This window comes from Triturus cristatus, chromosome 3_1 (genome assembly GCF_964204655.1).
Source record: "Triturus cristatus chromosome 3_1, aTriCri1.1, whole genome shotgun sequence".
Lineage (NCBI taxonomy): Eukaryota > Metazoa > Chordata > Amphibia > Caudata > Salamandridae > Triturus > Triturus cristatus.
Window position 1 is genome coordinate 107,559,799 of NC_140583.1, and position 27,668 is coordinate 107,587,466.

The window sequence follows — 27,668 nt, forward strand, 5'->3', positions numbered from 1 at the left end:
GCAGATCATTGTGGGGGCAGCCATATCGGATGACAGGCACTTAAGCCCAGGAGTCCTGGATAATATACTCTCTGTGCCAATATGACTTGGGTGTGACGGTTCTCATCTTCGTGAGATTTCAGGTCTCTGGTATCTGTGGAAAGGCATACACGAGTCTAGAGTCTCACCCGAAGTGGAATGCCCTTCCGCGCGAGAGACACCTTGCAAACTCCAACATGCAGAAATTCTGACATTCCGTGATCTTGGTGGTGGCGAACAGATCGAGCCAAGGTTCTCCCATTTGCGGAAGAGCCCACCTCGGGATGTAACCGCCACTCATGATCAGGCTGAATTTGTCCAACGCCCTGGAAGTCAATTAACCTACCAGGCAGTTCTCCACCAGGATGATCCCTTGGCAGTCCAGCTGTTTCCATGGGTGCAGGTCTCCTAGAAATTTAGGTTGAGCCGAAACCAGGGGTGAAATCGGCTCACACGTCAACCCACTTCAAGTGCAGGAACGAGATGGTTGGGGCCGCCCACCAACTCCGTCACGGGAGTGGGAATTATAAGAAGAAGGAGTGCAACTCTGCTTCAACTTCCTGTGTATTTTATGCTTACCGGAGAGTGCGACGAAGACTGGCCTCAAGAGCAGCTCCGATGACTTCAGAAACGAGGGCGGAACTAGGATTAAGCCTTGGAGCGGGAGTTGGAGTGGTCCTGAAGCTGCATCTTCTTGTGCTTGAAGGCAAAGATTTGCCTTACGGTCTTGGATAGACTTCAGGTTTATCAACGTGCAGTTTCCACAGGTCTTACCCCAGACACCACAGGCATACCTGGTGAGGATACATCACAGACATCTGTTTACGACAGCCCTTATAGGGTTTAAAACATGTTGGCTTAGAGGATGGCCACACTTGCATATTGAAACAAGCATTGAAAATGAAATAGGTCTCGCCTTTGATTAAGTTAAAGCCATTTGCTTTGCTAATGGTATTGTATAGCAAAGCAAATGACTTTAACTTAATGAAAGGCGAGACCTATTGCATTTTTAAAGACGAAGGCAGGGTGGATTCGTCATAAATACAGGCTATACATCTTGTACTAGTACTCCTTCATTTATAATGAAGGAATATCACAAGTCCAGGAATGCAATTAAAAGCAGAACGTGATAAGATCCTCATGCAGGGATGGCACAACTTCAACCTCTCGGAACTATCCCTGTGCCCAGTTACTATAGAACGATGTGTGACCCTTTGTACAACCCACTGTGTAATTTGCTGTGCATCATCATCTGTCGCTCATAATGCACACACCCATTTGCCTTTGGCATGTACATAATAGTGCTTCCCTGACTCTAAACACTCAGTGCTCACCTCAAGCCCAACATCTAATGCTACCCGAATGTCCAGTATCTAGCTCTCCCATAAAGCACATTAGCCAAAGCTCCCTTGAAGACAGGGTGAAGACTTTCTAAGGCAAAAAACACAAGCCACAGACATAAAAGAAGGACTGCACAAGAATTAGGAGACACAGTGTCCTCGGGATTAAAAAAAGGATCAGAGAATCGAGTTGCCAGGGGGTACGAGGTCTTGAAATATATGCAGATTTTGGAAATGAATCAGGCGCCGGGCAGATAACGCTGTCACATAACCATTCCCCTCACATACAGCCATTACATGAGAACCCTACCACAGCCATCTCTCCCCCACATACACGCAAAGCCATCACGCACACAGGCAGGCACACAGATATCGCAAGCCTAAGCCCCTAACTTTGGAGCTAGGGAACCAGGGTTGAGTCCCGGCGCCTGGTCAACATCTTGTGATTCTAGGCAAAGCACTTAATCTCCCTGTATCTAAAGCAATAAAAAAAGTCGGGCCTTGTGTAATGTAACCTGGTGTTCAAGTAAAGCAAAGCGGTCGCATGCCTTAAGCCAAGTTCGCGCGATATAAACCTGCAACAAAAAAAAGCATCGCATCACATGGAGACATCGGTTGCAAACACAACCATCACTCCACTTACGCACAAAGCCTTCACACACAATATGTATTGCAATCACACAGTTGCATGCTGGCATCCACTGGAAACAATCATTACACACAAAAAGCCATCACGCACACGGCCACACACACACACATTGGAATCACTCAACGAATACGTGCAGATATGTAGAAACACGCAGCCATCGGCCCCTCGGAACGCTTAACTCGCCTCGGGTCTGTTCAGCGTGTGCACCACTAGCAAACCGTCTGACTGCAGTCCTGTAGTGGACCATAAGAGGTGTGTGTTTCCACCTCACACAACAGTGCTTGTGTTTTCCGGTATACAGTGAGCTCTGTCGGAACCGCTGACGGGTGGAACTCGCACAAGTGCGGCGCTGTGGAGAGGGAAGGGGCGAACCGCCGTGCCGGGGGTGTATGTGGCTCGTCAACCTCCGACAACTCTGCGCTGCGAAGCGAGAAAGCACACACAGGCCGCGCAGCGGAGGAGGGTGGGGCAGGGTCAGCCGTGTGGCTGCTCAAGCGCCGGGAGAGGGACGTGTGGGCAGGCATGGGAGGTAGGAGGGTCTGTGATGGATGAGCCGGCCTCGTCCTTGCCCGGGGTATGGTAGCTCTTAGGCGGAGGGTGGTGGTGGGTCGAACTTCCTACCGTCACCACAAAAGTGTGGTAAAAGCAGCAACCTCCTTTCACAGCAGCAGTGTTTGTGAAAAGGGAGATATGTGCCCCTACCACAAAAGTGTGTGTGAAAACAGAGAAGGGACCGGCTGCCACTGCCAAGGCAGAGTGCGCGAGAGGAGCACAGGAGCAGTCTTCCACTAAACACAGAGGTGAAAGGGGGAGAATGGCACCGCCGCACTGAAGTCCACTCACCAGCCAGCGACAGACCAATGAGAGAGCTGACTGGCGCATGCTCCAGGCGTAAAGCCAGCTTGGTTGCAGGACGCCTGGTGCATGCTCCTTCACGGCTCTCGTGAAGACCTTTCTTATCAGCTTGTTAAATAAACAAGCTGATAAGAAATGTCTTCACGACCGACGCAAACCAGGCGAACCAGTCCAGCTCGGGGGGGAAAGGGTGTCCACAGAAAACCATGATTTCCAATGGCAGGCCACCATTTAGCATAAACGGTGACGCCGGCCAATGGAAATGAGGGGTGGGGCTTAAAGCCATCTTCTGAAAGTCCTCTCTTACAAAATCTCTTGCGTAGGCGGAGCAGGGCTCTGCCCTGCAACCCACATGAGACCTAAAAAGGTTATGGAAGACAAAAAAAAAACATGTGAAGGGTCTCAGAGATTAGAAGAAACTACAGATCTGCATTTGTTGACTCAGAAAGAAAGTTACGGAAATGCACAAGAATGACACTTATATAGGACCCACCTGTGGAGTGGAACGGCATTAGTGCAGAGCCACGCAGCGCAACCTTCTGGCGCATAGAGGTGCAATGGAAAAGATTCCAGATCAAGTCTGATGCCGGAGTAATATTCAAAAGGTGAGGATTCTGGCGTTAGAAGTTTTTATCAGAAATGTTGATTGTGAAAATCATATGCTAAAATAATTATGTATTTAAGGGTGGATAATTATTACTCTGAATTAAAGCGTACATCTAGGTTTTTTGTTACATGGAATCTTGCTGACTAAGTAGAAATAGATTTTGGTGGTGGGTCCAACCCTCTGACAAACTAGGGGCACAGAAGATTTGAACGCTGCGAATACTTGTTAAGTCATGTAAGGAGAGATAGCATTTTAGCTTGGCAACTGTAATTTTGTATAAATTTGCTATTTTATGACTGTAGGCCCCGTAGTTGCATTGTGGGAAAGCATACGCTTGCTTACACATACATCATTTTATAAATGTATGCCTGATGGTTGCCAGTTTATTCACTCTTCTGTAGGCGTGTGTTGTATAACCAGTCATGACATTGATTGGCATAGACTGGACAAGCCATTAAAAAACGTTATATGGGTCGGGCTGTGGAACAAAAAGCAGCCCTGGAAAAATGTTCAAAGCATCCTCTTTTTCCTCATCTCCTCGTGCAAACTCTCTTTCTACCTATCCACTCTCTTTCTCTACTCTCCCCCATCTGTATGCTTTCTCGCTAGCTTCCCCCTCCACCTCCCTCTCTCTCGAAGCCTCCCCTTGCCAGCTGCAATTAACCTCGAAAAGATGGGGAAAGCGGTAGAGGTACCAGGAGTGATCTCGGAGCTTTCAAAGAAAGGCCTCCAAGGGCCCCAGCCCACTGGGGAAATGCCCTGTAGAATAACAGGCCTATTCAGGCCTGAATGTTATAGACCTGATTGTTTCAAATAAAAAGTTGAAATTAAGGCAGTAGGCCTGCCACATTGATTGTGAAACGCACATGATAAAGTCAATAGGTAGTTACGGGTGAATTGTTATTTCTCTGCAATAAAGTCCACAGATATGTATTTTGTTACATGAAATGTCACTAATTACCTTTGTGGGGCACGTTTTTGGTGATGGTTAAAGCCTCTGACAAACTGTAGGGATAAAAGATTTGCACTGTAATAATTCTTGCTAGAATCTTGTATTAGATGTCTGCCAGGAATTGAATTAAAAAAAACATTAAATACATACTTCTTTAGATATAAATATTCATATAGATACACAGTGAGCCTTTGGGTCAGTCCTGTTGTGCCATTGGTCTGAGTGCCATGTGTCCATGACAGCAAGCTGCAGTGGGTAAAGGTTCGGTTCGCATCTGTCATTGGCTCTCTTGTCCGTCGAATGGCTGGATTTTCTTATCACATGTTTACATTCACCTGAAAGTGATCCTTAGTGTCAGGGCTGGTTGACCTGTCCTTTAGTTTTCCAGTGTCTTCTTTTATAGTTCCCCTTTCATTTCTTTGCTTCTCCTCTTTTTTATTTCAATGTTTCCTAGGAGATTACTCCAAGTCACTAGGCAGTGCTAACCAGTCACTTGTTTGCCATCCATTCCATCTGCAGTGCATTACGCCCCATGCGGCCACTGTCTCTAAATCAGGAGGGCATTATGCAATGATGTGTTCTTTAGTGTATCACTGTTTTACCATTCCAAGGTGGCCAATATATGGTTTTCAAATGTGGCATCTATGCTGGAAGTTTAAAACAACAGACTATTTACAATACCTCTGCACACCCGCAGCTATGTTTAGTTTCATGATTGCAAACACATCTGCTGTGTTCAGACATCATGTTTTCTTTATTCCACTCGTATTCTTTTAATTTATAGTTCATATATGGTTGAGAGTGGGTGTGTTTTATAGTGGTGTGGCAGAGCATGAGTGCATGAATGAGTCAGTGGATTGATGAATGGATGCACACGTTCAATGAGTGACACAGTACTTGTATGAGAACGTATTTAGTACCTAAACACATCAATGACACAAAAGCTGATGTATTAGTAAGTCAAACTAATTGGCATTGTCAACGCGTGTCCCTGTTTATTGGCCTACCTGCCGGAGGGGGATCCTGCGCTAGGCCTGCTAGATGCCACTTTCCCTACTTGCAGCAGTGGCAGGCACGGCTGCTGGAGATAGTCTTCTCCAAACCACTCCTTTCAGACATCTGGGTAGGGTTTGGTCTCACCTTACTTGTCATATGGATGGTGGCGCCTGGTGCAGGTGAGGCTCACGGTCTTACATCTTTGAACTGGCGGCAAGCAAGGGAGAAGGAACAGCTTGCTCCCTATCAGGGGGCTCCTGTATGACATCGGTAAGCCACAGAGAAGTAGAACAGGTGAGGGTGAATGACAGCTGTACGCACCGGGGATGCTCACATAGGAGTAATAGGCCCTATATAAATACTACAATACAATACAAGACACCACTGACAGATAATTTGAGCTAATGACAAGAAAGTGCTGCAGTGTGTTGAACAAGCACAATGGTAATCCTCCCCTGTCGAAGTGCACTGTGGCTCAAGTGGGAAGGGATGTTGTGCAAGAAGTGGGCTTGACATCTTTAAAAACAGTGAACTAGTGTCTTAACACCTATCTATGTAGACATTTTGTAAGAGTATATTTAATGCAATATGGTTTACACTAAAATAGACATGAATGGATCTATATACAGAGAACCCTCTAACCGCCTGGATGCGTAAGGCATAGAAGGAGAAGCACCATTGCTGGTCCTGGGGATGTCCATGAAGAGAGAAGCACCTTCTGCCATGGGCCTGGCAGCCGTGGCGCGATGGATGGCAGGCATGGTGCTCGAGAGAAATAGGAACAAGTTGAGTTTTAATTGTAGGAGAGCAGCTGCTTCTGAGCACAGACAATCGCATATCCCTCACTCCTTTTCGGAGTCTAAACTGCAATAAAGGGGTGCTTGGCTACTGCTAGTTTCTGTGGCTTATGCTGCTTGGCTCCATTCGCCACACAGCAGTGTTGTTGGTCCCCCGAGGAGTTTGAGTGTGTATGTCAAACTGATTAAGATCGGTGACTGTGTCTATTGAAAATGTCCCTTCAGACAGCTCCTGACAGATGAGGGGAAAATGGGTCTATGGTATTAAAAAAATGTGACCCCGACATTCATTCTTTACATCCATCTACTTGTTTCCAACACAGACTAGACGTGAGCTCAGAATAAGGTTTCTGCATTCTAACAGTCTTTTTGACTTCGTGACAGCTTGTCTGAAAAGTGAAATCCCCGGAAGCCAGGCAGGGCCTAGACTTCATCTGCCAGCCTCTTCATGGATCCCAGCACCTCCCCATCCCCCCAGGTCTCATGCATATCTAGGGCAGGCTGTACGAGAGCACCAAGATGCTCCACTCATGATCTCCCAACATGACATCTCTTGATGTTGATGTTCGTGTCCTGAAAAGACTCCCGGTCTTGACTGATAAGGATAGAAAGACAGGAAGAGAATGAGCAAGAAATCACACCCCGCATCACAAGCAACACAAGATAAAATGAATGAAATGTCTAATATCTACTAGCTGTCCTCCTTCAGCATGCAGCACTGTAGACTCACTTGCTTTACACACTCCTGGCATCTAGTGCTAGCCACAGACATTGCAAGATGTTTTTCTTCTTAGTAAAATATTTCAGTTTCAATGTGACTCGAAACCCACAATGTACCAGGATAAAAACTCCACATTAGAATCACTCTATCCCCTCCCCACACACAAGGGGAAGAAAAGGGATTTTGAATACAGTGAAGCAGGGCAGCTTGTGTACTGGTGCATTGAAAATGTGATAATGTATGTGCGCCATGTTCTACATATCTCAAATAAGCTAGTATCCGGAGAGGTGGGAGGACGCATGATGAATCTACAGCATTACATGCTGCAGTATAAACAGATACTCACAGGTAAGTTGCATCTCCCGTTAGCAGCATGTGTAGCTGTAGGTCACATGCTCTGCATAGACTTGAATGCAGTGCCCTCCTCCCTAAAGTGGTAGCTTGCGAACAGAGGAAGATGTTTGGAATAAGATTTTGAAGATAGTTGCCCGACTTGAGCATCTTGGCGGGCAGGAATGTCCACGCACTAGTGCTTTGCGAAGGAGTGTGGTACAGACCATACAGCAGCTTTATAGAGGTCTACCAGCAGTGTGTTCCCCAGGAAACATATAGTGGCTCCTTTGTTATGAGAAGAACGCGCCTTAGTTACAGTATTTCGTGTATGTTCAGCCTTGGTGTACGTAATACACTTGAATGCACTTAACTATTTATCGGGCAAGGCCTTACAAAGAAATAGGATTTCCTGAGAGAGGCTTGACAAAAGTCTCTGCTGACTGAGGTTGTGAAAACAATTAATAGTTTGATTAAAATGGAATGCGAAATGACCTTAGGAAGAAAGTAAGAATCTGTCCTGAGAACAACCTGATCTTTGTGGCCATGAATATTAACTACTCCAAGGTTAGGGCTTGCATTGCACAGGCTCTACGCAAAGCAGTGAGTGCAGCGAGGAATCCTACTTTTCCACAAAAGAGACAGCAGTCGAGAAGAGTGAAATTGCTGAAAGGGGCTCTATGAGATTTGTGATCACGACATTAAGATCTCATCAAACGACAGGTGGTGTTCTTTGTGGGCTCATTCTTTTTCAGAGGCCTTCCATGAAGGCCTTGACAACTGGGAGCTTGAACGGAGATTTCTGTTGTGTTTCCTGCATGTGAGCTGCAAGTGAAGCCGAATGAAGCCGAATGGCGTGTACGGTAGGCCTCATTTCTTAAAATGCCCTAAATACCAACTCATGTCTTGTCCAGAAGCCTGCAGAGGCTGTATGCTCTTAATGAGACAGTATCACACACATCTGTTCCATCTGGCAGCCTAACATGCTTTCACAGTGGATCTAAACCACCTTTAGAGTGAGCATACACTCCAGGAAGCCGAAGGTAGCCTGATTCTGAACCTTTGATGCAAAATTGCAAGATTCCGTGTCTTGAGATTTCCGTGGTGCAGTTTCCCCTGGGGCCGAGTTAAAAGGTCTGCAAAGAGGGCTAGCTTCTTGCGTGGATGATTGGACATGTCCAGCAGCAAGCAGTCCTATGGTCGTCTTGCCATAGTGGGAGCAATTAGGACGAGCTGCATGGATATCAGTTTCATTTTCCTCCCTACTATGAAATCAGTGGTACAGGAGGAAAAGCAAGATCAAATTTCCCTGATTGATGATTAATTCACCCATAGAACATTGCCCATTTAATATGGATGTGGATACCAGGATGCAAAGCTTGGGCATTTTGCATTATTTTTGGTGGCAAAAAGTTCGTCTGTTGGTGTTTCCCAATTTTTAAAGTGCTGAAGAAATGCTTGAGGATTCATTTCAAATTTGTGCAAATTCATGTTAATGCAACAGGCTTTCACCCCTAGGTCCTGGTCACCACTTCTGCCGCAGGCCGAGTTGGTCAGAGGTGCCATCCCGGCCCTCTTAACCACACGGCACCTAGTTCAAGCACCCCTCCATCACCTCTTGTAGAATCCTGGTATCGAAAGCCCAATTGTTTAGCTGTACTCGCCCAACTGCCGTATTGATTTGTGCCCAATTGTTTTTGTTATACTCTCCCTATTTGTCTACTTGATTTGTGCCCAACTGTTTTGTAATACTCACCCGTTTGTCTGTCTGATATCTGCCAACAGTTTGCTTTATTTCTCCCCAATTGAGTGACTTTTCTTTGTTTTGTAACTACTGTAACTGTTTTTTTGTCACAGTTTGTCAATCCCCAGCGAGTTCTTGCCAGTCCCACCTGTGCCGGTTTATCCTCCCCACACTTGACAGCCTCTTCCACCTACCAGGGCTACTTAATGGAGGCTGCATCGCGAACATGCCACTGGAGCACCAAAGGCAAATCCAGCGCTAGGAACCCTGGCCCCCACCAATGCCACAGGTACTCCGCCGCACAGCTCCGTATCCCTGGATCAACAACTGCTGCCTCGCCTCACACGCACCACAGCAGGACTGTTCACCTACATCCACTGTCACTTCAACACAATCACCACCCTGCTGAACAGCACCACACCAACCACAGAAGCAGACACCCCTCCGACTTAACTCAACTGCCGCCAGATCAAAGCCAGATCACTCTGCAAACACACCACGAGATCTGGGACACCATCTCCACCCTTGCCACTGATGTAACCTTCATCTTTGAGACTAGTCTCACCCCCACATCGGCCCCTGCCATCGCCACTGCAACCACCAAGAGGTACAAGATGAAACACCAAGGCCATTTCAAACAGACATGGCGGAGGCACTTCTATCACACACAAGGAATCCATGACCTGTACCATCAGTAACGATAACACCACGCACACAATAGAACACATGAACTTCCGGCTCCACAACGGCACCAAAACCACTATCAGAGGCACCCTCACTTACAGACCACCAGGACCACGGACCAGCCTCAGCAACGCCATAGCTGTATTCATCACCACTCTCGCGGTTGAATCCGAACACTACATCTTTCTTGGCAACCTCAACTTCAACCTGGATGACCAGCACCATAGACCTCCTGGAAAGATGAGATAGCATTGGCCTTAAACAGATCATCCCTGAACCCACCCACGCTAGACCCCATCTTCACATCCACCTACCAAATCAGCTGCAGCCACAGAACAGAACTGGGGTCACCAATTCCGACACGGTAGCTTGGGGCGAGATAGGAAGGCACCCGGAGGCAATGTGTAAAGCACTAGTGCAGCACTCACTCACACGGATTCAGCCATGCGCACACAATGAAGGACACCACACAGGTAGTTTGGCAAAAACACAAGATCCTTTATCTATTTCAAGTTGCGGTGAATTAATTCGTTTCAGGGTTAATGCAGTTAATTTCAAGGCAACAACAACAAAGTCATTTCCATCAATGGAGTAGCTAAAACAGGTAATCACCAGGCAACAATCAGTCCATTCAGTTGCATTATGCAATGCAGGATAGGGTAACAATTAATTCATTGCAGTAAATCAATCAGGGCACTTCAGAGCAACAGTTAACTCAATTAGATAGTCACAGAGCAACGATCATTTCCTTCAAATACATGAATCAGTGACTGGCAGGGCATTGAAGGACTTCTCAATCCCCCTTTTTCTACACAGTGTTGAAAGTTTTTCTGTACCTAGTAGATTGGGTCCTTTTGTTGGAATACTGATTTGAGTGGGGGATGACCCGATCTCGTTCTTTTTCCCCTTTAGCTCCTTATTGATATGTTTAGGGTATTGAAGGACAACAATTAATTCGGCCCCACGAAGGAAGTAGGGGCTTCCAGGTTAACAAGTAATTCATTCAGGTAAAATAGGGTAGGGAACCTCAGGGCAACTCCAAATTCGTTTTGGCACCAAATAGGCATACATTAATGCATGGGGATAGCCCCAACAACCTTATGGTAACAGTAGTCTCATTTAAGTACATCCGGGCTTGAACCGAACATCCACACCTCCTCTGGGGAGGGAAATAATACAGGCACCATGCCCCGGATAGGATTGCTCCCGTTGATGTCACTCGTGCCCAGCTCCCACAAGCGTTCACAACCCCCTCTCCTTTGCAGCAGGGAGGTATATCCACGTGCACCTTGGGTGCAGGGGTCCCAGGGCCAGTCCCGGCTTCCCCGCACTCACAGTAGGCAGTCTCCGTACACTCCGGCGCCAACGAGCGCCTCGCTCCCCTACCCCCAGGCGGCCCGCTCCACTCTTCCCTCGGGGCCTCGCCGGGGGTGGGGGTACACTTCTTGGGCTGACAGAAAGCTCCCCGGGGCTCCGGCCCCGCCGCGCCTCAGAGGGCTCCGGGCTTCCCTCTCCGCCCGGGAGCCAATCCAGGAGCAGCTCGCAGGAGGGCATCGCCGGTGACGCGGCCGACGCCCTGGTTGCTGGGCAACGTGCGCCCGAGCAGCCGGGCCTAGCACGGCCCTCTCCCTACCGCGTCGGCCCTCCTCAGACTTCGGCGCCGTAGCGGTGAAGTCGGACAAGGAACAGCTTCGGAAATAACTGGCGCCGGGGCCGCGGCGGTGAGTCTAGGGCCCGCGGCGCACCTGGTGACAGCGCCCCCTCACGGCACACGCAGTGGCAGTGCAGATGGCGCTTCCGCCTTCCCAGCGCCCGGGCCACAGCAGTGACTTGGCAAGTAGCGCTTCCAGGCGTCCAGCGCTAGACGGTAGGGACTTGGGCAGCGGCGGTGATTCCAGCACGGAGCGCTCGCATCCACGCGGCTCTAGGGCACGGGTACCGGGGCAGCGGCGGTGATTTGGGCAGTTGGCGCTATACTTCCACAGCGCTAGGCTGGCACCACATGGGGAGGCTCAGCGCTGGGTTGACACAGCACTTGGGGCACACAGCGCTTAAAGGCTCAGCGCGGGGTTGATACAGCGCTTGGGGCCACACCGCGCTTAAGGCACAGCGCACCACAGCAGACAGCTTCTCTCTCTGGTACCCAGTTCCGGCAGCACAGCGCTTGGGGGTCACAGCGCGTTAACTGCAGTTCGTGGAGGGCCCACAGCGACAGTCCAGGGCAGCACTTGTCTTAGGGGGAGAGGTGATGGCAGGTCCCCCTGGTAGGCTAAGAAGGGGGGTTGAGTTGTCAGGTATCTGAGGCAGTGTGGGTCCCTGCAGCACACTGGAGATGGTCCCCTGGGTTGCCCCCTCACCAGGCAAGATCAGCAGGCAGGCAGAGTCCCTCATCTAACTTGGGTACAGCAGGGCCTAGACTCAGTCAGTCCCAGTAGTGTAGGTTTCTCCCCTAGGACCAAACGCCTACGCTCCGGCAGAGGTTCCCCCAGGTCCAGTAGTGCCCCAACTGACTAGTCAGGTTTCCCTCCTTTCCTCTTATACCCCCAGGTCAGGTGACCCTCCTGCAAAGGCGGCAAAGCATAATCCCTCCCAGGGCTGGAAGGTTCCAGGAGCTTCGACATAATAGTCTATGGGACAAAAAGGCGGGATGGAAAAAGATACTGTATCAGAATGTCCCAGCCTGCTCCTAACCACTAGTGTGTGTATGCAATGGCCACTCCGCAGTAGCAGGGGCCTGTGGCGGCCATGTTGTTAGGAGAGAGCACCTGCACCTCAGCACTGTTTAGCAGTGTTAAGGCGCCCAGAGACCTAGGGCCAACAAAAAGATGCTGGAAAAAATGAGGCAACAAGGGCAAAAAAACGGGTAGACCACCCTAGGGCTGACAGGTCTAACAAGAACTCACCTGGACGGACCACACCATCATACGATTCATCCTTGCCTGCCCACCAGGCACCACCCCCACCCGAGACAACACACCCTGCTGGAGCAAATGAACTCCGCAGCAATGGACAGATGCCCTCCGCATCACCCAGTCAAACAACACAAGCAACCTGGACCAAATGGCAGATAACCTCAACGCCCGGATCACCAATGCGGCCAACCAAGTCGCCCACACCAAACTTCCTAAAAGGAACAGACCCGCCAAACGAGCCAGCTGGTACGCACCTGAAATCTGCACATCGAAACACGAATGTAAACAAGTAGAAAGGAAATGGTGAACCAGCAAGAGTGACACCGACCAAGTCACATATAAAGCAACCCTCAACAGCTACCATCGCCAGCTCAAAGTCGCAAAGAAGGAGTCTCTCACATGTCTCATCAATACCAGCGGCAACCAAACCAAGGAGCTCTTCACCATCATCACAGAATTCTCCTGCCCCTCAGCCACAGTAAACATCATCCCTCCCTCACAAGAACTATGCGACTCCCTGGCTGATTACTTCCAAAACAAGATAGAAACCATCTACACAAACTTCAAACCCCAACCCTCCGACATACTCAGCAACCGATCAAACACATCCAGTAACCAATCGTTAGCTACATGGTAACAATTCAGAACACCAACTAATACCACCCTGATGAAATCCATCCACTCTGGAGCAGCCACTGATCCCCGCCCACATCAGATTTTCAACCTCGGAAGCAACAGGATCAGCCACCAGCTCACCACATTCACCGCCACCATCACAACAACAATCTTCCCTGACGCATGGTAGCATGCGGAGGTCAGACCCCTCCTCAAGAAACCGTCAGCAGACCCCAGAGTCTCCACCAAAGTCCTGGAGAAAGCCATCAACAACCAACTCACTAATCATCTGGAAAGAAATAAGATCCTGGATCCCCACCCCAGTCAGGCTTTACAGCCACCACCAGCACAGAGACAGCCCTCATCACAGCAACAGATGCCATCCGAGTCCTACTCTACAAAGGGGAAATGGCCTCCCTTGTCCTCCAGGATATCTCCGCAGCCTTTGACACCGTTTTCCACCACACACTTATCCAGCGACTTTGCCTGGTCGGAATCACAGATGACGCACTCTGATGGCTGGCATCCGTCCTCACAGGTCGCACCCAGAAAGTCTGCCTCCCCCTTCACCTTGCACCCAAAGCGTGCTATCTGTGGAGTGCCCCAGGGCTCATCCCGCAGACCCACCCTCTCCAACATCTATATGTCTTCACTAGCAAGTATTGTCAGAGCAAACAAAATCAGCATCATCTCCTACGCCAAGGACACCCAACTTGTCCTCTCACTCTCAGCCAACCCCACACAGACAAAGACCAACTTCCACAACTGAATGATGAACATCGCGACATGGATGAGAGACAACTGCCTCAAACTGGACACTGACAAGATGGAAGTTCTCACCTTCGGCAGGCACACATCCCTACTGAACGACTCCTGGTGGCCAATAGAGCTCGGTCCTACCCCACAGCGAAAGACCACATCTGCAACCACAGCATCATACAAGAGAGTGAACTCTTCGTGAAATGTCAGGTAAACACCGTCGCCTCAGCCTGCTTCCACAGGATCCGTATGCTCCAAAAAAACTCAGGTGTCTCCCCATCAGCACTAGGAAAACGGTAACACAGGCCCTCATCACCAGCCAACTCGGCAACGCTCTATACACCGACACAACCTCCAACGCAGCAGCCAGACTCATTTTCAACCTGCCCCAGAGGACACACATCTCTCAACACCTGACATACCTCAACTAGCTCCCCATCCCGAAGAGATTCCACTTCAAGCTCTTGACCCATACCTACAAAGCCTTCCACAGCATAGGCCCATACTACATGAACAATCCAGAAACCTTCGCTCCTCGCACAGACTCCCCGCATCTGCTGTAGCTGCACCGGAAGACACTCCTTCTCTCATCTTGCTGCCAAAACCTGAAACAGCCTTACCCTCTAACTCTGTAGTGCACCCTCCCTAAACCACTTCAGGAAGGAACTCAAGACCTGGCTCTTCAAAAGAAACCTGCAGCACAGCACCTGGAGACCCCCGGGTTAACAAGTCATGCTCTACAAATACTTCTTGATTGATTGATCGACTGTTGGTGTTACCCAATTTTGAAAGTACTGAAGCAGAGCTTGAGGATTTATTTCAAATTCATGCTATTGTTAATGCATTCTACAGGTCTGCAAAGATGTTGTCCACTTCTGTTAGATGTTCCATTAGAAGGGAGACTTGAGACAAATACCCCAGTGCCATATTATTTGTGATATGGTTGGCAGCTGGGGCACGTCTGTGTCCCTCCGTTTTTGGATGTAGTACATTGTAGTCAAAACTTGACCTGTTTTGTTGAAAATTATTGTGAAAAAAGCTTTCAGTGTTACCTTTACTACCATTAGGTCCATTAGTTTGATATACATTTGCTTCTGTTGTTGAGTCCAGGTGACCTGACCGATCAAGTTGTCTTAATGCGCTCCCCAATCCATAAGGGATGGATCTGTAGCAATGGTGATTTGTGTCTGTGGGCCAATAAATAGCCATCCCAGTAACAAACTATTACATTTCCACCATCTTAGTTTGTGCTATTTTCTACTACACTTGATCTTCTCACTAACCCATCGCTTGTCACCACTGCTTGGAGACAGACTAAGACAGAGTGGTATATGAAGGTGAACATTTGCAATACAAGACGCCATCATTGCCACTAATTTCATGATCATTCTTAAAGGTCGTTACATCTGGTAAATGGTAAATAGCCCTTGAAATGTAATTTGTCTTATTGTTGAGGTAAGCTTTGCTGGTCACTGTGTGGCTCTCATGAAGCGTTGCATTTTTTGGGGACAAGTGTGATGTCTTGCATTTACTGTAAAACTCAATTTGTGCAGTCTTGCACTTTAGACTAGATCGACAAGACCCATGAAGCAACGTATGGTCTTTAACTAATATAGGGGCTCTGCTACAAATGAGGGATGTTTTGAAAAAGTAACATCAAGAAGGGGTCAAATCCTTTGGGAATTCAAAGTCTCTTCCTAATTTAAATCCAGGGCTCTTAAGATATCAAATTGATGGTTCAGCTAGCATTCCAACCATACCAAATGATGGCAAAATCGAAAGCAATAAAAGAGTGTTCAAAGAACACCAAATTATTTTTTGGGTCTGAGAAACATGTGCTACGTTTTGTTGGTCACTGAGGGGGAAAGAAGAGCAAAATCACTCACTATCTGGTAAAAGTAAAGCCCTCGAAAAAATTGTGCATTTGGAAAAATATAGAACATTTTGAGCTGAAGAAAGACATTTATATTAAGTGTCTTCCTGAATGAAACAAGTCAAAGGGTTTCTTGAGGTCAAGCATGAAAATGATGTACTTTCAATTCTAGCTCACTCATAGCGAGAGCCTATCAACAAGTGGTTTGAGCAGCACAAATCTTTTGCGAGGACAAACCTTTCTGTTGAATCTTTTGAGAAATTCAGAACAGGATATTATGAGTCAAACAGAGAAAAAACATTATTATTTTTTCCTATGAAGTATAGTTGGCAGAAGTGGGGGCCCCACTATCAACCTGGCCACATGGTACTGAACGATAGAGCCTGTGCAGTAATCCCATGGTAAACTATTAACCAAGTCCAGGCTCAATTAATACTGTGACCGCCATCTTTCCTCAGCACGTAGTGCCTAGTTGCAACATTTTACTCCACAATACAATTACCCACCATCTCCCCTGTACAACGAGATGAGCTAGATAAGCCAATCACGCTCTTTGAGATCCGCGAGGCCATTAGGGCCCTGGCATCAGCCAAGGCTCCGGGACCAGATGGCATAGCTGCCAAATACTACAAGGCCAATGCCCCGGCGTTGGCTCCTCGCCTGCACACACTATACACAGACGCTCTCACGGCTTCCATTCTCCCTGTATCACTACGCGTGGCTCTGCTAATGTCCCTACCTAAACCTGACCGCGATCCTACTGCCCTGGGTTCTTACTCAACACAGATCATAACATACTGGCCAAGATCCTCGCCGACTGTCTGGCACCCTTCGTTCCGTCATTGGTCCACCCAGACCAAAACGGGTTTGTCTCAGCTCATAATACCTCACTGAATCTCCAACGCTTCTTCCGGGTTCCCACTTATTCCACACTCTCAGGGTGTCTGGTACTTGATGTGGGGAAAGCCATTGACTCTCTGCAATGGGAATTTCGTTTTGCCACCTTACCTCGCTATGGTATTGGTTGCAGAGTCCTTCGATTGGTCCGACTGATCAATACAGTGCCGACAGCCAAAGTGAAGACGGGCTCCTATATATCAGATCTAATCCCAGTGTGTCGTGGTATCTGCCAAGGATGCCCGCTCTCCCCACTGCTCTTGTCTCTAGTTATAGAACCCCTTGCAGCCTCTATTCGATCGCCCAGTGCAGGCTGGGGCATCCCACACACACGAAACACACGCAATTTCTTTATATGCCAACAATCTCCTATATCTGCAACAGGCAGTCAGATCCCTATATACTGGCTCAGACGCTCAATGATTTTGCTGCCTACTCTGGCCTACAGGTTAACTTGGCTAAGTCACATCTATTCTCATTCGCTCCAACAAGCCCTGTTAACACATTTGTACTTTATGGTGTCACCATAACGTGCCAACCTAACACATTCCGATACTTAGGGATTAGAATCTATCGCCAGCCAACTTATTTGTTAGACGGCAACCTTGGGAGGGCGATAACGGATATCAGTCTAATGACTCATAATGTACTATATACGGGAAATCAAATCAATATCAGGAAAGTGCGATTTCTTTCTGTTTGTTCTCTCCTTGTAACTCAAGGAAAGTCTTTAAACTACAAAAAGAAACTGTGTGAAAAAGTATATACTGCATGCAAGAGACAAAAACTTTGCGGCAGGAACAGTATCACTCCTCCCAGGGGTAATAAAACTGTCACAGCAGAGGTACTACATACACCATATGCACGAAACATTAAATACATTATTCTAGCAGTCTTCCTTGAAGTAGGTGCGAATTAAATGTCTGATGAAAGGGGCCCATCACATCCTCTTTTGGTCCAACTTAGTAACATTACATACAGAGTAAGTGTAAGCGTTGGTGACCTATTTCCGTCAGTATGGCGTTCTCTACTATTGCATCATCATTATTATCAACCTAAAGTCCGATGCGTATTTTAAAATTAGGGATTTTCATTTTGTATTTTTCATTGTACTATTGTTTCATAGTGGAACTCCTAATTTTCGCATTTAACATTGGCATGCTGTCTTCAATACTTTATATTCTGGACTTGACACTTCACACTATAGATGGTTTCCTAGTTCTTAAATAATCTGCTAAAAATATATATAATACTGCAAACTTGTACCTGGATACAACTCTTTTGAGTTACAAGAACATCATTTTAACCAAGTCACCTTTCCAACCTTTGAAAACAAGTATTGATTTTGACTTTCTTAGTTGAAAAGGTACACAATCGGCATCCGCAGCATATAGCATTAGTGAATGGTATCTAAAATTGTAATTTATAGACCACAGTTCAGGCAAAGTTGTAAGTTAATCTTTCCTTCCTAGAAGAAATTTTGCGCCTTGCCGATTTCTTTTAAAATAGTTAAAAATGAATTGTCCTTTTTAAAACATACCTCTTTTTAAAATTGAAACTGTTCCTTCCTGACGGACCCCTGACGCTCTGCTAGCCATCACCCCCAGTCCTTAGCCAATCGGCCGAGAGGTGGAGGAGTCAGAGGCGGGGTTTAGGCATAAATGCACGCCGCAGTGCGGGAGTGCAGCAGACGCACGCAGCGGCACACCGAAGACGCGGCAAAAGCAAGCCCGTCTGCGCCCGTTCGCGCCCAGACGGGCCCAGGGGTCTCGAATTATGGCCAAATTATCAAATAGTCCTCCAAGGAACTTAGATCAATGGCCCAACTGTGCTCCCCCCTCGACCCCGCTGTTCACAAGCGCATCAGCGGTAACGGTATCTCTCAAACACGAAGATCCCATGCCAATCTCCCACTCCCCATCCCCCACCGCTCCCATACTCCTGGTACCACCATAGCAAAACACACTGCCCTACCCATTCTCTATCTTAACACCCACTCCCTGGTCAAACACCAGTTGGACATTTTTCTGTTGCTTACGTCAGAAGAAGCAGACGTTCTTCTGGCTACAGAAACCTGGCTAAACCATGACTCCACCCCGGACATACTAGCGGCGCTCCCTCAGGATTACTACATATTGTATGCAAATCGGTCCTCAGGAAAAAATGGTGGCAGAGTAGCCGCAATCATACATAAACATTACAAGTTTACTACCATCACCCCCTAGGTCTCCCGGCGGTAGAGAATATCGTCATTAAACTTGATTCCAGCTCTGGATCCCTCATATGTGTTTTTATCTACCGGCCCCCTCAGCACATGCCTACCTTTCCTCTCTTCCTTGAGTGAATAAATGGCCAATCTGGTCACGAACTACGCCAATATCTTACTCATAGGTGACTTGAATTACTGGTTTAACGACACCCTCGGCAGGCCACTCGCCGCAGAACTATATGACTTGCTCTCCAACCTGAACTTTACCCAGCATATATCCTCCGCCACCCATATCAAGGGACACACACTGGACCAAATCTGGTCCTCCAATCTTATATTGACAGTGCCCATAATCTCACCATGCATATGGTCAGATCATCATTTAATAAAATTTACAGCAACAATCAATCTTAAGATCAAGAGTCCCACGGCTGAGGGCGGCATGACAAGAAAGTGGTGGGCCCTCGATAAACAGGAATTTGTCGATACCTTGGCCAGCTCAGCACCCACTTTTAAACCTGATGTTAATGCTATGGAAGAGAACATCTCTGCTTGGCTACTAGCTGCTTGTAATACACATGCCCCATTTACTAAATTTACCCGTGCTCGCCATGCAGACGCTCAGAAATGGTTTTCGACTGAACTAAAAAAGCAAAAACTTGCGCTCCGTCAAAAAGAAAGGAAATGGAGGCTAAGATTTCCTTCGAAGACAAACTACAGTACTCATGGCTCGCACAGAGTATAAAAACGCCATAATGGCAGCCAAGGCGGTCTATTTTTCTGCAAGAATACTAAGCGCCCATAATAAGCCAAAGGAAATCTTCGATAGTCAATGACCTTTGCAACGCCGAGAGAATACTCCCCAAACAGACTCCCACCCAAGATCTATGTAACTCCTTGAATGATGTTTTCATGTTTAAAATCTTCAGTATTAAAGCGAGCATCCCCACCACCATCTGTATGGAGCCCCACGATATGACAACCAATACAGTAACTATGGATCACTTCCCTGCCATATGCCCACATATGTTCTCAGACTTATTGACCCGCGTCAAATCCTGTTCCCCCAACGACTGCTGCCCCCTCACATCCTAAGGGACACCTTCTCCGCCCTACCACATAGTGTGCTACCCTTCCTAAACGAGTCTCTCTCACAGGGCAATGTCCCTAGCGCATTCAAGAATGCGATACTGGTTCCTCTATTAAAGAAACCGGGGGCTGACCCCCTGAATCCTTCTAATTATCGCCCCATTTCTCTTCTCCCCTTCTTGGCTAAGATCCTAGAGGCTCATGCTGCCAGGTGTCTATCCAATTTCGTCGAACAGTAGGAACACCTAGAGCCGCACCAAGGAGGCTTCCGGCCCGCTCATTCCACCCAGTCAGTAATCCTTGCTGTTCTGGACACCTTGAGAGCACATGCGGACAAGGGTGTCCCTCAGGCTCTGGTGCTCCTATATCTGTCGGCCGCGTTCGACACGGTGGACCATAAAATCCTGATGGACAACACAGTCGACCATAAAATCCTGATGGACGGTGTCGAACAGGCCAGCATACGGGGCTCCGCCGTCAATTGGATCAAGTCCTTTCTTGAAGGTCGAACACAAGCAGTACGACTTGCCCCTTTTACTGCCCCTAGGATCGCGACCACGTGCGGGGTCCCACAGGGTTCGTCATTATCTCCACACCTGTTTAATCTTTATCTCCTGCCCTTGATTCCCTCCTTAAGAGACAGGAAGGTAACAACTTTTAACTACGCTGATGATCTCCAGCTTGTTTTCACCTTGGACAGCTCCCCAGACTCAATCCATGAATTCCAAGCCACCATGCTCCACATCCAGCGCTGGATGAACCTTAACCATCTTAAACTCAATCCGGGCAAGACCGAACTAGTCTTGACAGGGAAGAAGAGAAATTATCCCCTGGAAATAGAATCACATGCACTCAAATCCTTTTTCACACACTTAAATGGCTCTATACCCACAGTAACATCATCATAATTATTGATCCTTAATAAACCCATGTATTGTGGCATAAAAATTAAACTCCAAGCTGAAATATAGTGCTAACAGTTTTATTTATATAAAAAAAGCAAAATGTGCCTCAATCCATATACGTTAAAAACCTTCATGAATATCTGAATGGATAAACATGAGACAATACATACACTTTAAAAGAATCAATACAGTACTTTTTGTAAAAACATTTTATACATTAAAACACATTTTCAAAAGGACGGAGACCCATAAAGTGCAGTTATCATATTCTGTTGTAGCCAAATATGATCCAAACATAATACATTATGCAAAAAGGTATTTTGGTAAAAAATATTATTCATATCCAAATGTCCCTTGTTTTTTGGATTCTTTGTAGGAGAATGCGTCGACGTGTTTCGATGGTATTGGAGATTGTTTAAAAGGACCACCTTCTTCAGGACAAAAATATTTTAGAGGGCAAATCTCTTCCCGTTTTAAATGTTTTATCGTGGCATATGAGGAGTTACGTCCTACGATCCATGTGTGCCTTGTCTTGTTCATAAACCTACCTATAGAGGAGTCAACTACACCCTGTTCAATCTTAGGGTATGGTGCCTGTAGGATGCAACACCTCTTGTTTTATATCACCGCTAAAGGCCCCACCTTACTTTTTTTCAAATGGATATAGTGCCGTATATTTCGCAAATTGGTAGCAAAACCTTAAAATACTCCTTTATTCTATACAGCGTGCTGTGGGAGTCCGTTATTCAGCCCACATATTAAAGTTGATCCCGTAGACTTCTGATATGTCTATCTGGGTTCGCGAAATATCGGTAATCTTAACCCGCTGTATCTTTATGTAGCAGCGTCAGCATTCCACCCGCCTCCACACCCGTTTAATCTTTCCCTCCTGCCCTTGATTCACTCCTTAAGAGACAGGAAGGTAACAACTTAACTACGCTGATGATCTCCAGCTTGTTTTCACCTTGGACAGCTCCCCAGACTCAATCCATGAATTCCAAGCCACCATGCTCCACATCCAGCGCTGGATGAACCTTAACCATCTTAAACTCAATCCGGGCAAGACCGAACTAGTCTTGCCAGGGAAGAGCCAGATCTTTTGGGGCCCACACTATTGGCCGACCGAACTGGAACCTCCCCCCACTCCTTCCCCTTCCGTGAAAAGCCTTGGGGTCACCATAAATGCCGATCTCTCGCTCAGAGGACAAGTAGGGGCAGTGGTCTCTACCTGTTTCTTCCAACTGCGCAAAATCAGGACGATTGCCCACCTGCTGACCCACTCCGCCTTCATCCAGGTTGTGATAGCCCTGGTACTCTCTTGTCTTGACTTCTCTAACTCCATCTACCTCGGCCAGCCACTGTTTTTACTCAAACGTCTCCAGATGGTACAGAACCAGGCTGCGAGACTAATCCACAAACAACCAAGATGGCAATCTGCCAGACCCTTGCTATCTAAACTTCACTGGCTCCCCATCGCCCAACGCGCAGCTTTCAAAACAGGGTGCCTAATCTTCAAGGCCCTGCATTGCAGGAGCCCCAAATTTATCAATGGCATGATTGCAAGGCATGTCCCGCTCCGCAACCTGCGGTTGGCCCATCTTCAATTATTGACTATCGCTGCCTTTAAGCTCAAATGCCAGGGAGGGTGTAGGTTCTCCTATCGTGCCCCATAATTCTGGAACTCCCTACCACTAGCGATCCGGTCCTGTGCCAACCTGTTGGGGTTCAGAAAAGTGCTTAAGACTTGGCTGTTCGAGCAAGCCCTTGCGTAATTCGTCCTCGTCCTGACACTGCTCAAAGTCAGCGCCATGAAACCTCTCAGTGACCGTGCGCTTTAGAAATCATATTCCATGTCCTACTAGAAAGCATCTGCAATAATGAAATCGGAATGCAAAATACATTAATGAAGAACCTGAAATTAAAAGAAAAATTAAAATGGCATTATGTGTAGGCCAAATGAAGAAATACATTTGCAATTAAAATAAATATAACGTCAAGTAAAAGGGATAAAGATTAAGATTATGGTATGGGATTAGATATGGTATGGGATAAGAGCTGTATTAAAAATTCTGACATCTCTTTCCTTATTATAGAATTATTCATCATGGATTCGTCTTATAGTCAGCCTGATGCAAATTAAAAATGTACCTGGGGCACTTTACTCCCACCTGCCAGCCCGCCTCTTGTAATAAATATTCAATACACGTGTAGATGAAGGATTCCATCATAATGCTGGACAGTAGCACTCCTGTTTCAGCCTTGACAGTAAAAGTAAACAGAAACACCTACAGGTTTCCTAGTAAACCGAGATACCTTAGCTCTTCCCAGAGTAAAAATGGAGATTTCCTTAGGAAACCACCAGAGGACAGATATTGACCCAGGTCTGTGCATACAACAGCAGCGTTGCCATAGCAGTACTCTTAGATTTTGGAGACCTGTGGCGGACTTGAATTTTCTTCAATATAAAACCCCTTTGAAAGTCAGCAGCGACGCACTGATGGTTTTGTAAGGAAGTCTTAGGGTATCGACCTTGCTTAAGCAAAAACTGTCACTACACATGTACTCGGTTTGGTATTCGTGTATTACTTCGTTATAGTGTTCTTTATTTTAACATTGATCAGTTTCCTGATCGATTCTGCACATTGGTTAAAAAGTATCAATATCTGTCTTCAAAAACACTCAAAATGAAGCATAAATCAGCAGGGGCAGTTTTCAGATCAGTACTGATTGATCAGATGAGTACTCACTCTTTGGTGATTATCCCTCGAGGACCAGTGGGGACCACGCTGCTCCAATCAATTCCATGTGTGTCCAGAATTTGTCGTGCTGCCGGGCTGAGGCGAACTCTGGAGAGAAACAAGACCAATGAATGGCAGAGCCTTGCCTCACCTTCTCCAGTGGACTTCTTGCGTCTACTCAATACAACTCACCAACACAGACTTTCTTTATCCACCCAATATACCAGTATACATCAATAATGGAAAGCAGATTTTTGTTCAAACTTCGACACATCACCAAGAGCCGCACACAAAAGTGAAGCAAAAAGGTGGAGTGCAATGGAACAAACAGTGCGAACTTTAAGATGGCGGCACTGACTGTTTGCGCTGGCTCCTTCTACTCACAGTGGTGCTTAGCTCATGCATTGCTCCCGGCCAAGGAACAAGTCTTTTCCAAACAATGACATAGCAAATGTGTGTCAGTATCAGAGGGGTGATACTGATCTCCTTTGGGAGCCAGTGAGCAGGACCTCATAAACCCGGCTCCTGTCCCTCCTTTTATAACAAATAGCAAATGTGTGTGCAAATGTGTGTGCCTTTTAATTATAGATGTATGTACAGATCACAAGCCGTCATTGGACATAATTATCACACCTTGAATGCCTGCATTTTAGGAAACGCTCGGTCTTTTAACCAACAAAATTACTAATATAATCGGATAAAAACACATGTACTGTCTATATCATACACGTACACAAATCTTGTGCACCGAAGCCAGCACGACCTTACATCTGCCAGGCTTTCCAAATAAAAGTAGTAAAGAAAGCAATCAGCGTGAGATCATCACTACAGTTGGAAGATATCACTTCACCACAACAGTACTCTGACAAGCTAGGCCTAACAAGCTAGGCCTGGTGGAGTTCGCGGAGTTCTGCATGACCCAATAACTCTGCCACACTATACGAGGTTCTGAAAGCGGATGAGTGTGTTTGGTCATGCCATTCGCATTGATTATCACACCGAGTGTTTGTCCCGCACTGTAAAACCAGCGTGAATGGCACCATGCGCAGCACAAGGGGGAGTTGCTTCTTTTCTGGCTGCTCGAGTAGATTTTCTACCCGAGCGGCAGCTTTCTCAATGCGACCATCCACGTTGAGAAATCTGATTGCACACGTTGAGAAATCCCGCAGGGAGGTGGATGTTCCGTGCGCTCTCCAACTTGACGTTGGCAAGCGAAGAAAAAACTGCTCTAAGACTGGGAGTGTCAGATATGGGGCAGAAGGCGAACTTACTGCACCAATTAAAATGAGGTGTGTAGTAAGGCAAGGGTGCTTGTTAGCCCCCATTCTGTTCTGTATATATAGCAATGACCTTGAGAGTAATCCTAATCAGGGGGCTGCTGACATTCCAAGGGTAGTTTCTAGAAATCTCCCAGCTCTGCTTTATGTGGATACATTTATATTGATCTCTATAACTGGTGTTGGTCTGCAAATACATTTAAATAGATTCAATGATTTTATGAGTGATTTGGGCATAAAGACAAATACAGCCAAGTCCCATGTTATGGCACTTGGGAAAACCTGTCCCCTTAAAAGTCTTGTTTTATTAACAACGACAAGCTGCTCCATGTATCAATCGTTTCCTATTCAGGTGTCCCATTTGTCCAAAGGGGCACTTGGCACCACCTTATAGAGGTTAGGAAAAGGTTTTGACCAAACTCGAGGCATTATTTAGGTTTGTAAGGAAAATGGGATCTAAACCAATTGATTCACTAATTAATATCTAGGTTGAGCGCCAGCTTCCCAAAACAGAATATATGTCTAATGATATATAAATTCATTTCTACTGTACTGAAATTAAGGAATGTAGTTGGGAAATTATTATAAATTCAATTAACCAACATTAACAATTAGGGTTACATAAAACATAGCCTATAATGCAACATTTAATACACCAAAAATAACTGGATTACACTTATAATTAAGACAAAAATAGATAATTTGAAAATTATATTTCAAATAATGTCTAGAAATTGAATCGATGTAGTGGGATTAAGTTATGGTTCAATACACTATAAACTTACTCTGACGTGTAGGTTTAAAAAGATGCCCTCTTAATGTATTTTTAGTTTTTGTGTATCAACCATAACCTCTCTTTATGCACGTTTTTCAATATTTTTTCCGGTAAGGTATTGATGCATAAACATTTTCAAAGGTTTGTGTACCCTTATTTTATGTACTGTGATTTGCACTTTGCAGCTTTTATGATCACTATGATTATTTTGTCCAGAAACATTGTTTTACGGTTTCCTGATCTATCATAATCCCAATCTTTTTTTCAATATATTCCAGAAGACCTACATATGAGTGGGCCTGCAGCCTACGTACAATTCCCAGGTTATCTTAAGGATGAACAAAGTCATTCCACTGCCTTCCCACCGAAAAGTGCTCTCATTACCACCAACGCTCACATTTATTTTATTTGAGTTTTATATAGCGCTAGCTAGGCCCAAAGGTATCAGAACACTTTACATGTTATGAGTACACATTTACTTGAATTGCATGAGGGCACTCGTAAGGGTCAAAAAAGTCACAAAGTGTAGAAACCATACATTAGTTAAGTATTAGCAAAAAAGTCAATAGAGGTATATAACAGTACAGCATTCAGGTAATGACGATACGACAGATGAGAAACTGAAAGGACCCGACGACCATCTCGTGAGAATCGTACATCAGTTTTTTTACCCTATTGAAATATTTGTTGAGCAGTAGAGATTTGAGGTCCCGTTTGAAGCAAGAGAAGAAGGGGTTGCAATGAAGATTTCTGGGGATCGAATTGCAGATCCTAGGAGCATTTCCTGAGAAAAAGCGTGCCCGGTAGGATTTCTTCTTCAGATCAGGAGGAATGAGAAGAAGAGAGTTGGAGCTTCGCTGAGCCCGGGTTCTTCCTGTTCTCGAAAGTTTGATTTTCTAGCTTTTTAGGGTTTTAAGTATGAAGGGCTTTGTGGGTGATCCAAGTTGTCCTGAAGATGCATCTTCCTTCAATGGGAAGGCAATTAAGACTTATGTGGACAGGTGAGATGTGATCAAACCATTTAATTCCTGTGAGGAGCCTGGCAGCCACATTGAGAACTGTTCTTAGGGGGACAAGGAGTCTTTTTGGAGTTCCTATGAAGATGGTGTTACTATAGTCAAGTTTCAAAAGGACTAGTGATTGTACTACCGTTTTAGGATAGTCAGGGGCAATGAACAGATTAAGTTTCTTGAGCTGTTTAATAGTGCAATAACACCTTTATCTGAGTTGTTGATGTGTTCCTACATGGACATGTTTTGTCCAGGGTGATACCCAAGGACTTTATGGAGTTAGAAAGTGAGAGAGAACAGCTTAGAGCGCCCACATTCTTGACCCATTCTTGAATTGGTAAGGGTTTATTTTTTGGGTAGTGGAGTATTAGTTCTGTTTTGTTGGGGCTGAGCTTTAGGCGGTTGTGGTAAGCCATGTTTGCATCTTAATTAGTGTGGCTTTAAGATGCTTTATGTCATTGGGAGATTTGATTTTGTAGTAGATTCGGGTGTCTTTGGAGTATAAGTGATATTTGACCCTTGCTTGGTTCAGAACACTTGAGAGGGGTTCCATGTAAGATTAAAACGTCCAGGAGAGGGGATTAAGCCTTGCGAAACTGGTGCAGGCTTCAAAAGACAGCTGTCGATTTTTATTTGTTGCAAGCTGTGCTGATGATAGGTTGTGAACCATCTCAGGACTGTGCCATTAATGCCAGTGCGGTTCTCGAGTGTCTCAAGTAAAGCAGGGTGATGTACTTTATCAAATTCTGCAGATAGATATAGTAGGATTAGGAGGCAAGAGTCACCTTCATCTAATGATCTATGAATGTCATCTGTTATATTGAGCATAGAAGTTTCAGTGCTGCTGACTTTTCTCAATCCTGACTTGAAAGTGTCATGTAGGTCGAATTCTTCTATGGGGTCATTTCCAGCCAAA

General features: G+C 46.2%; 1 protein-coding gene across 1 annotated transcript in view; it reads right to left on the reverse strand.

Annotated features, from left to right (window-relative positions):
- The window catches only part of PDHX (pyruvate dehydrogenase complex component X), a 704,575-nt gene that overhangs the window by 244,632 nt on the left and 432,275 nt on the right, over positions 1–27,668 (reverse strand). The window contains exon 5 of the mRNA XM_085643496.1: positions 23,700–23,798. Coding sequence (XP_085499622.1) covers positions 23,700–23,798 — 99 coding nt within the window. The remainder of the gene's footprint in view (positions 1–23,699; positions 23,799–27,668) is intronic.